Source organism: Lycorma delicatula, chromosome 1 (assembly GCF_047948215.1).
Source record: "Lycorma delicatula isolate Av1 chromosome 1, ASM4794821v1, whole genome shotgun sequence".
Lineage (NCBI taxonomy): Eukaryota > Metazoa > Arthropoda > Insecta > Hemiptera > Fulgoridae > Lycorma > Lycorma delicatula.
In genome coordinates this window covers 320254348-320266690 of record NC_134455.1, presented here as the reverse complement: position 1 = coordinate 320266690, position 12343 = coordinate 320254348, and the positions used below count along the sequence as shown (strand labels likewise).

At 27.8% G+C, this 12343-nt stretch overlaps 1 protein-coding gene across 2 annotated transcripts in view; it reads left to right on the top strand.

Annotated features, from left to right (window-relative positions):
- Positions 1–12121, top strand: part of LOC142334182 (oxysterol-binding protein-related protein 6-like) — a 149489-nt gene extending 137368 nt beyond the window's left edge. For both annotated transcript variants that reach the window (XM_075381993.1, XM_075381992.1), the window contains 2 exons: positions 3939–4061; positions 6014–12121. In XM_075381993.1, the coding sequence (XP_075238108.1) occupies positions 3939–4061; positions 6014–6119 (229 nt within the window). In that variant the 3' untranslated portion in view covers positions 6120–12121. The remainder of the gene's footprint in view (positions 1–3938; positions 4062–6013) is intronic.
- Positions 12122–12343: the final 222 nt, after the last annotated feature.

Genomic DNA, 12343 nt, shown 5'->3' with positions numbered 1-12343 from the left:
TATTTTCACTTTTAGAACATGTCTTGAAATTCTTTCCATCTCTTCATGTGTTATACAGAGTGTATCATGAAGTTCTCCTGGGACTTTCATAACCCATTCTACTCCTGAAATAATGGAAAAGATTTATATAAACATATGTCCTAAAATGCTTCATTCATGCATTACGACTAGTGAAAGATTTCACTCTGATTTCTGCTACTCCGGTGAAATAAGATTATACTGAAATTTTTAGGTTGTTAATTTAGGAACAGAATTAAGGAATTTTATGGTTTTTGACCTGAAAAATCAAATAAAATAGATCGCAGAACTGTATTTGCAGTAGTTTTTGAGAAATCTAAGGTGAAAACCATAAATTGGGATAAAAAACCCAGTTTTTTATGTTTGACGTACAGTAACTTTGTTAAAGTGGAGGTCCACATTCCTGACCACCAACATCTAACATCTTTAGATTTTTATGTCTGAGGATGTATGAAAAATATTGTATACAAAGCATAAATACATTCTCTTGAGGATTAATTGTATGCATTATGGATGTGGCTGAGCAACTTAAGGACAGCCCTGAAGAACCTAAAAACGCAATGCAGAAACATGCTAAAAAATGTGTTGAAAATGTGGGCTAATTTTTCAGCATCTATTATAAACTTTGTACTTATAATGCACTTAGGTCTACTGTACTGTTTCTAAATAAAATTCAAATTGTTCTAAATTTGCTTTGTTTTATTCAACTCATCTTAACACCATTTTGTTCAGGATTAAATTCTCTACAAGTTTTCTTTAAAAGTTTTATGTGTTAATTACCCATTCAACAAAGTTACTGTATGTCAAACATAAAAAACTGGGTTTTTTACCCCAATTTATTGGTTTTCACCACAGATTTCTGAAAAACTACTGCAAATACAGTTCTGGAACCTATTTATTCGATTTTTCTGGTCATAAACTATAAGAAATCACAAATTCTGTTCCTTAATTAACATCCTAAAAATTTCAGTACAATCTTATTTCACCAGGATAGCTGAATTCCAAGCAAAACCTTTCACTAGCCATAACTTTCAAACAAAGTAGTTTTAGGACATGTTTTTATAAATTTTTTGCATTATTATCATGGCTAGAATAGGTTATGGATGTCCCAGGAGAAAGTTTGATACACTCTTATACTATATATTTTTTCCCCCGGGACCACCGTTAGGTATTGCTTCAGAAGATGAGATGAATGACAAGTAGCCTATGAAAATGGCATGTCTGACCGGGATTTGAACCTGGGACCTCTGGACGAAAGGCCAAGATGCCACCACTCATGCCACGAAGGCCGCCTTGTATTATATATACATACATATAAAGTATGACCTTCAACAAAGATATAATCTAAAGATGTAACTTGTACATCTGTTAAGAAGACAATTCGTTTTAAAAATAAGGAGGCAGCATACTTATGCATATTTATTTGTGTAGTTGTTGAATTGAGATGGTTAACAATGATAGAGAAAGTGTAATATCTAAATTATACTTTATTTAAAGAATTTTAAAAATCTTACAAATTTTCCTAAGTTTTTCTATTAAATGAAAATTATTACAACTTAAGAAATATTGTTAATTCACTTCTTAATATAAAATCTTCCCTCAAGATAAAATCTTAATCTTATAATCTAAATAAGGGAAGTTGAAAAAGATGCAAATCATCTAGATACTTCATGAGATAAACCTTTCTTTCCATTTCTGCTCCTCACATCAAAATTTTATTATTTGTTTTGCTGTTATGTAATGGTTTTTTTTTAATACTTTGTAAGTATTTTTATGTGCATTGTTTTAATTATTCCATTATAACTAATGATGATGAGCATTTCACCCTCAAACCGATAACTATAATCTGCCAAACCAGGAAGGCATCATTTTCAGCACTTTTTTCACTCAATTAGGTAGTTGTTTTTATACATTTTCAAACAACTCCCTAGTTTAAGCATTTACTTAAATATTGATTATATGAAATTTTGAATACTATTATTGTTATTTACTTCAAAATAGACAAAAGGAAAATTCTGAACAAAAGTAAAAGCAAGAAATTGTACTCAGAAATAAATAGATGAAAGCTGTTGTATTGTATGTAACAGTGTTCCTATGTCTCTTTTAAATAATACAGGGTGTCCCATATAAAATGCCCACCCATCAATCACTCATCCATGAAATTTCAAAAGTCAAGCTTACTCCCCTACTCGTTACTGAAATGGACTCGTCCAACATCTGAACATCGCGGCGACGCAGTAGAACACTACCGATAGTAACAACTATGCAATCATAACATTCAGTGTATTGCTAGAGACAAGATGGTGTTTTCGCTAGATGAACGTGTTTTCATTGTCGAGTCGTACTTCAGTACGAAATCAGCGGTTGCAGTGCAAGATTTGTTTCACCATAAGTACCCAGATAAACCAGCTCCTGACAAAACATCAGTATTAAGGTTAGTCGCAAAATTTAGAGAGACCAGTTCTGTTAATAACAAGCAACACAAAAGATCTGCGTCAGTGTTGAATACAGATACAGTCGCTGAAATCAAAGACCGATTACTCGCCTCGCCAAATAAATCGATCAGACGTTTGTCTGCTGAAATTAATTTATCTAAATCAACTGTTCATCAGGCGACCAAACGATTACAATTATGACCTTATCGCATTCAAACGGTTCATTGACTTCTTGAGCCCGACAAAGAAAAACGGCTACAATATTGTCAACGGTTCCGTCGATTTCTGCGTGAGGGAATTAACGTTATGGATTCGTTATTTTTCACAGATGAAGCACGGTTTCATTCGGATGGCTATGTAAACAGCCTAAACAGTAGAATTTGGAGTGCTGAAAATCCCCATGTTTATCACGAAAAACAATTACACCCGCAAAAGTCGGGCGTGTGGTGCGCGATATCGTGGAAGAAAATAATCGGTCCAATTTTATTCGAGTACACCATTAATGCAGAACGATATCAGGATATTTTATTTCAGTTCATCGCACTCTTGAAAGAGGAAGACAGACACTGCTGGCTACAACATGACGGTGCGACAACGCACTACGCAGGTTCAACTTCTGACTTCGTTTAGGAATTCTGTGGTAATCGTGCTATCGGTCGAGGCTTGTGGCCACCAAGATCTCCAGATTTGACTGTGGCGGATTTTTTTCTACGGGGTTACCTCAAAGAAAAAGCCTACAGCAACAAACCACGAACACTTGAACAATTGAAAGTCAATATTGAACAAGCTGTTTTAAATATCCAGCCACAAACTTTGAAAAAAGTTGCAAGAAATGCTGTAAAAAGAATTGAAGCTTGTATTCAAGAAGATGGCGGCCACTTCCAACATTTACTCTAAATGTAAGGTAATGGATGGTAATAATAAAAATTACATTTACATTTACACATGCCTTTTTATTATTTCAATACCTACCAATATAAGGTTGGATTGCGTTTTATATGGGACAATCTGTATTATAGTGAAAGTTTGGAATACTGTCAGTTGAACTGAATATTTAACTGTAGCACTGAACAGTTGTATTCTGTAATTTAACTGATGTACTTGAAGTTTTCTCAACAAAATGTATTTGATTTTGGTTAAAGGTAAGCCAAGATGACATATTCAGTTCACAGTATCATCCAGAACAATGACCTTCATATCAACTGTTGTGTTTGATTAAAAAGTTACTAAAATTTTATTTTTTGAAAACTGTTGTTTGCTGTATTAAGGTCGTAATATTTTACGACAAAGTTTATAAAATTTAATTATTTATTGCCGAACTTGCATTACAACCATGGGAAAAGCACTACTAACACTACAAGGTTATTCATTCTTGTTTTCTGATATGTGTGTTTGTGGTTCTGTAGCTAACTATTTAATACTTAATAATAATGATTCTTTTGGTAAAGAAACAACTTAATTAAATTAAATTTTTAATGTCTCTAGGTTACTTGAAGAAGGTAACTTGAATGCAGCAGAAACTTTGAAACTTCAGTTAGAACAAGCTCAGCGTGATAGAAGGAAAAAACATGAACAATCTGGAACAAGTCACGAACCTAAGTGGTTCAGGTTGGTTTATATAATATATATATATATATATATATATATATATAATATTTTATAAAATTAGGCTGCTTTAATCTTGACACTTACTGGTTTAACATGTCTTAAAATTCCCTCTTGTTTAGTTCTTATTACAACTTTCAATTTTTTATTTTTTTTAGCACTCCTTAGAAAATATCTATATTTCAATATCATTGTCATCATAACAGAACTTTCTGTTCTAAATTTTTTAGTATTAAGTGGTCACCTGCAGGACTAACTGTGCAAAACTTAGAAATAGAACAAATGCTAATAACATTTAAAAGCAAATTAATTTATATGTACTATATATGCAATTAGAAATATGCCGTTTCTCAATTCAGTATACAGTAGTCTGCAAATTAATACGAACATAGATGTTATTCAATAAAAAGTAATTTTATTTAGAAAAAAAGTCATACCTATACAGTTTATGAATATTTAGTAATTAGTATGCCCTTCTTTATTTTAATCACTTCATGTACACGATTTGGGATTGATTCAACAAGTAAGTATACTTGTTGAAAATTGATCTCTTTAAAGCAATAATATCGGCATAGTTTCATGATGAAGAAATAAAAAAATTGTTAATACACATTTTTTTGATTTCTTCATCATGAAACTATACTCTGATATCATTGCTTTAATGAGGTGATATTTTGTGGTACAATTCATTTTTGAGAGTTTTTTTTTTACTATTGCCCAAAGACTTTCAGTTGGGTTTAAATCCAACTGGGGAGTTGCCTGGCCACAAGAGTATTAAATGTTTAATTTTTCAAAATATTTGTCCACTTTTTTGGCAATATGACATGTCGCCAAATCTTGCTGGAACAATCCCATTTTCTTGTAGGAATTTGTTTTGAAATTATGTAATACAACCCTTTCCTTCAGAATCTTCATATATCCATAACTGTTCAATGTAACATTTACTGAAAGTAATGAACAAGGGCAAGGGCCTTCAAATGTGAAACAGCCCCTAAACATTTTTTTCTGGGGAATTGTAACTGATTGTTGTATATGAGCCGGTGATGTTTTTTTTATCTGATGCTTTTCTAACGCATGGAAACCTTTGCCCTTGGACATAAAAATGTGACATCAGAAAACAACATTTTTCCACTCTTTGATCCAGTTAGCATATGCTTTGGCTCACAGCAGTCATAAGGTCATTATACTAGTTTTATTAAAAAAGAAAAAATATGGTGTGAAGTGAATGATATGACTATCAACAAAAAAAAAAAGGCCATGAAATTCAATTTGTTTGTTCTAAGACAATAAATTTTAATAATTAATCTATAAGATAACAATCAGTAATTGATAAAAAAAAAATAAAAGAATAATGTAATAAATGCAGTGATATCCAAAAAAATTATAAAGAAATCGTAAACTGTAAGAGTGGACATCATTTCTTATGCACAAAAAAACAAAAATTTTGGTATATAAATAAAACTGTTTTTAACAAAATGATACTGTTATCAAAAAAGGTAAGACACTTCATTTCTGTTATTAAAATCTGTTATTAATTTAAAATTCTGTTTAAAAAAAAATGTGTTAAATAAAACTCTTACCAGCTCAATTTCATTTATTAAACAACAAATAATCATAAGAATTGTATTATTTCTGTAAATGTGATATGTATTAGATATAAATGAAATCAGGCCGCGTTTTATTTAACATATTTTTTTTTTAAACAAAATTCTAAAGTAATACATGATTTTGATAATAGAAATGCAGTGTCTTACCTTTTTTTATATCAGTATCATTTTGTTAAAAACAGTTTTATTTATATTACAGAAATTTTTATTTTTTGAACGGAAGATATGATATCTGCGAGACTCTAACTGTACAGTTTACAATTTCATTGTAGTTCTTTTGAATTGTATTTTATTGATAATAAAATAAAGTTGTTATTTTCAACAAATATTATTGTTTTCTAATTTTAGTAAAACAGTTCAAGATAATGAAGAAACCTGGGAGTATAATCACAAGTATTGGGAGGCAAGGAAAAATCCAGGTTTTGTTAATATGAAATTTGAACCTCTTTGGTGACCTTCACTGTTATTGAGTTCTCCCCAGAATGGTAAAGAAGAAAATAATCAACATTTTGGTGGCCAGTCATAGCCATCAATCTATCATATTACTATGTATATCATTATCAATCATCATCATTGTTATTACTATTATTATTACTGTAATCACCATCACTACTGCTGCACTGCTGCATCGGTACACCACCACTACTTACTACTTTTACCAACAATATATAATTGTATATTAATTACTGTTATTAATTAAGCCACAATGTAGTAAATCCTACTATTGATATAACATTAATATTATAATTAATTCATTATGTTTCATTTTTTTGAGTGTAAATTCGTAAATGATTTCTGCTTATTTAAGTGTATGCCATCTGATAGTAGAGCTTTATTTTATGCTTTTCTTTTTTAATATCATATGTGGTAAGAATTAGAGTGTTTTCTTCTTGTACCTCTCTCTTACCTGTAATATTTAAAAAAAAAAAAAAATGTTTATTAGATTAAGACACCAGTGATCTAAACATTGCCAGCAAAAAATTCAATCAACCTCTTTCCCCCAAATCTCTCTCTTTTCTCTGTGTACATATCTACATGAATTTGTGTGTCCAGTAAAAAAACTAATCAACCTCTTCCTCTCAAATCTCTCTTTTTTTTCTGTACATATCAAATGCATTTGTGTGTTCATTCACATGCATGTTTACCTAAGTCTAAGTTCATTGATGGCAGTTTTTTTCATACATCACTGTTACTATTTTTGTACTTCTCTTACTGATTATTTTAAGAGAGATTAGAATTAAATAGCAAAGGCGACCAGTAAACAACTTGCTTAGTGAAATAAAAGTGATTGTATTAGTTTGGTAGGAACACTGGCGCAGTATGTTCTAAATAGCCTATTATAAATCTTGTTTTTCAATACTTTTCTGTCTTGTAATTTTAATTATTTATTGCTATTTTCAGAAATGCTGAATAACATTTTATGTACAATTAGATTTATTTATTTTTTTTTTGTAATTTAGACATTTCCAGGTTGTAAAATTATGTATTGTTAACATTACAAATAGTAGCAAATTACAATTCATAAATCTTAAATTCAGCAAAATATTAAGAAAAATAGTTTGTAGCATATAAATCACTCTTATTTGACAAATAAAGATTTTATGAATTTCTAAAATGTTTTTTGTTGGTGGTTTATAATGAGATTAGGTAACTAAATAATTGTACAAAGCAAAAGCAACCAAACCACTTCACTTTGACTGTTTCACTGTAACACAATGTAAACTGGAAAATTAGTCTTGCCTCTGGAAAAAAATGATATGTTTGTGGCATTTACCTACTACTTTTTAAACTGATTTTTACTGCTAGGGTGAGTTATATATAATATATTATAGGGTGAGTAAATTCAATAATTTAAATTATTAAAAGAAAAAAATTATATTGAGCTCTTCAATTTATGACTTTGTCTAATTTGTCTGTGATAAACATTTTTGATAAACAATTTTTATATTGTGTAAATCTTTCCTACATAAGAAGAAGATAGAAGCACTGAGTAATAAATATATTGACCATCTTGTTCCTTTTTGTCAAGTATTTTTTTTTTTTTTACAAAAATGTAAAATTATCATTGTGGAATAGTACTTTTTTGTTACCAGTAACATATATTAGATTTATATTAGTTACGCAATAATTGTATAACTGTTTATATTATTTTTTTTTAGTTTAAAAAATATTTGCAAACTTTAAAATTTGTAATTTTATGTTTTGACTTTTTGAAATGAATTATTACATAGAATAAATAATTGTTAAAATCAAGCTGAATTTTGATTTGTCAATACAGGTACTCAATTCAGCCTTGTTTTTTTAAGAGCTGAAGACTATAAGTCATGAATAATTAGTCAAATTATTGTTTGATTGATTATATTTTTATATTACTTCTTATCAGATGACATATACTTCATGAAAATCAGTATGTTGTGGCAATGAAGTATGAAAGTTTTTTCACTGGCAATATTATGCATGCCTCCTATAATGAAGTGGCATTAGAAATGTGTATGGTGGTGTACGGTACTTCCTTGATAAAATAAATTTGGAGTTTTCACTTTCCAGTTATGATATTATATCCCACATTAGAATTTACAAGGGAACATTATGATTTTTAATAAACAAATACTCCTTGGTAAACTGACGAATTGTAGATTTATCATATGTAAACTTAATATAATTTTAAGATTATGAAAACTGTAAAATCTATATAGATTAATAATTATGAATACTATTTTAACATAGTATTTTACAAATAGTGATTATTTGTATCCCTTTTTTTATAACAATTTTAACTTGTCCCAGTTAAGCTCAAATATCTGACACATTTTTTTTTAACAGATTTGTTATCATTTTAACAAATTTTCTTATCATTTGTTCTTTGCAAATTGTTTCATTCTTATAGTAATTCTAACTGAAATTTGTTTAGTAATTCTTTGTACTAAATAAGAAAAGAATCATAAATAACATGATATATTTTTAGGCCATTTCTAATCCTTGTAATATTCATATTGTTGCATTTTAATCCACCCTTCTAATGCTTCATAAAACTAACATTCTCTGGTAAAACTTAAAAAAAAAATTCTTAAAACCATTAAAAACATCAAAAACCAAATTAAATCAGAAAATTTATTGAATTCAATATCTTAATTCCTTTATTTGCTTTTAAAATGAGAAATCTCAATGTAATGATTGTTAATTTACATATATAATATTTATTAAACCTTTACTTTTCACTTTATGCACATGTATAAATATATATTTATATATATTAATATAAATCAAATTAATATTAGATATGTACATGTTTGTTGTTCATGATTAATACATTCATTGTGATAATGATATTCTTTATATTGAATCAACTGGAGGCTGTACTCATCTTGTCATGGAATAATTTTAATTGAAAACATGGATAATATAAAACAGTAAATGGCTGGCAGTATAGAAAATCATTTAATGAGTTGAGAACATAGTTATTTAAATGCTTAAAAGCCATGTAAATTTATTGAAATTGATATTATGAAATCGCAATATAATATTGTAATTTTATAGTTTTTAAGATTTTATAACAAAATACTTTAATAGCTTATGTATTCAAATTTTTAGTTCTAGTGGTATTTTTCATATTAATTATAAAAAGTTTTTCTTTGTAGTGGTGTCAAACAATGGTTTAGAGAAGACCTTATAATATATTGTAAACCATTTTACTAATATGTTAACCTTTTAACTTATCAATTGTGTAGTGCCTTGTTTATGATTATATATCAGAGGAGTGTTTGTTAGAAATGCAATACAAAATAAGCTGAGATTGCTGTTAAATTAATCGTACAGTTTTTACCTGCCACTTTACTTATTCATTATAAAGTGATAAAAATCATATTCCATTGTTACAATATTGTATTTTGAATGTTCTGTAATGATAATAATTGTAATAATGTTAATAATTTTATTATATATATATATATATATATATATATAAAATTATTCCCCTTTTCCATTGTACTTTTAATTAAAAATTTAGTTGGGCTGTGTGAAAGTTTTTACTTATTTTTGTGCTGTGTACTTGAGTGTGAGAGCATGTTTGTCACCATAAACAAATGTGAAAGTATTAAAAAGTCATGTGAAAGTATTATTGTATAAACAATGGTTTGTGTAATATGATATTTTAATTATTATATTTAACGTAAATTTTATTGTTAATGTTATAGGTCATTGATATAATATTACAGCTTCCGGTCTATATGTCTTTCTATGTAATGTAATGTTATATAATGTAATCATACTGTAAACTTGTATAGATTATATATATGTTAATTTAGGATAAAAATCATAATTCTATTCTACTCTGGTTAAGATTGGTAAATAATATTACTAATATTTACTAATTTGATTCCAATATATATTATGTTAGTTTGTCTAGTGTTTGTTAGTTTGTGTTATTTTATTTTTTCAAACATATATTTTTCATGTAACTGGTATAGGTGTTTAATTTTTTGTTTATTATTCATCTCTTAGTGGCAATATGTTTATGGAAAAAATAGGAAAAGTAATGCTACTTTCAAAGAAAAATATATCTTTTATAATTAATTGAATGTTCATTTTGTGGAAACATAAATTAAGCATTTTGTGGAAACATAAATTAAGCATTTTTTTGTATTGTATCAAGGGACAGTTCCTTGATACAGTAGGAAATTGATTGCCCTTATTAAAAATTTCAATTTCTATGAAGGGAATTGGCCTAAAACACCGTTTTTTAAAATGGCTCATTTCTCCAGTGTTCTTTTCAGTTTAAATTTTTTTTAATGTTTTCATTTATATTCGATATTATAGATGCTTATTTAAAATATTACATTAAGTTGTCAGATGTAGGATGACCAAATCTGAGAAAAAATTTTCTTTAAAGTAATTTTAAATTGTATTTAGACATTTTTCAGGTTTTAAAATAGTTATAAGTTTTTTAAGTAAAATTCCTAAGAAACCAAAAACGATGGAAATTTGATTGAAAACTAGTTGTGCACCAGATGGAACGTATTTCTGCTTGTTATTCATATTCTTACTCTAGTTTGATTCTCTACAAAGGGAATGTCTTTATGTTTATGAATAATTTTTATATCTTTCACACCAATTGTATGAATGATAGGTATAATTTAGGTATGATCGCTTGATTTTTGTTAATAAGTTTGGTTCTTTTTGTAGAAACTCCATTTTAGAATAAAAATACTACTTACAAACATGAGTGTATTCATCTCCATTCCAAGTGTAACAGATTATAATACATGATCTAGATTTCCCTGTTTCCTCTCTTTTTTTATTTTTTATTTAACAAGATCTACAAAAACTACAAATCTTAAAAATACTTTTCTCAATTTTTATTTAAATAACTGAAAAGTTGATTTTTAAGGTTGCCATTAACATTTATAAATATTGATATTTTTTAGTTATGGAACAAAGTTGATTGTTTAGCGATTTGTTTATTGCTTTTCCTGAATTAATGTTATCCACATATTTTCTTTTCCCATTAATAAACTTCTTTTCTTTTATAAACTGTTATCTCGATTCATTCACTATTATAACTAGCTTTATAAATATCTGATGATCCTGAACAAAGTACTTCATTATAGCATGTTATATTACAACTAATATTATGAAACACCATTTTCAGTGTACTGTTAATCTAAGCAAGTTTTATAAGATTCTTAGATAGTGTTTTAAAATGCACAATTCTACAGTTCAAAATATAGTAATATAAACATGACTTATAATAAACAAAATATTTAGCAGGTCGAGTAATATATTAAAACAAGTATCAGATGATTTAAACAATAAAAATGGTGGCTCCTAGAGCTACTTCCTTTTATAAATTATTTATTTATTATAAATTATAAAGCAAAGAAGGATGTAGTTGTGTGTTTGTTGAATAACATAATAACTATTAGTACAAGCTGCTTCATTTTTTAACCTAAGGATGAAGAAATATCTGCTGTGCCTGATCTTTCTCCTTATTGCAGTGTCCCTTTAATTATGATATGCTCTTGTTTCTAGAACTCCATCTCCATTGAAATAGTTATTTTGATAAATATTTTAATTATTGATTGATGTGTTGTATACCACAATTCAGTTTATTCCACAAGTTTCTGGTGAAAACAACTGTCCATTATGTTTTCTGAGGGTATCATATTTATTTTTACTATATTTCCATAGCTGTATTCTTCAAAACTTGAAAAATGTTTTCAATCTTTTTTTTAAAATATATATGTTAATAATTTGCTAAGTATTTGGGCACCGTTGGTAGTAATACAATTGTATAAATCAAGTTTCCACTTACCAACAATTTAAAAAATGTAAATCCTATTTCAGAGCTGTTACTCCATCTTCAGAAATTTCCTAAAAGATGTTAATTTAAATTCAAATCAATTATTTTTAAATTAAACTGTTATGTTCATAATAGTCGGTCATCAAGAATAAAATTAATTTGTACGTCAGTTAGACGGTAACATCATATTTGTAAGATGTTTGCAACTATTAGCAAACATCTTACAAACATGACGTTACTGTCTTATTGACATATAAATTAATTTTATTCTTGATGACTGACTATTATGAACATAACAGTTTAATTTAAAACGATTATTGATTTGAATTTAAAGTAACATCTTTTAGAAAATTCCTGAAGATGGAGTACCAGCTCCGGAA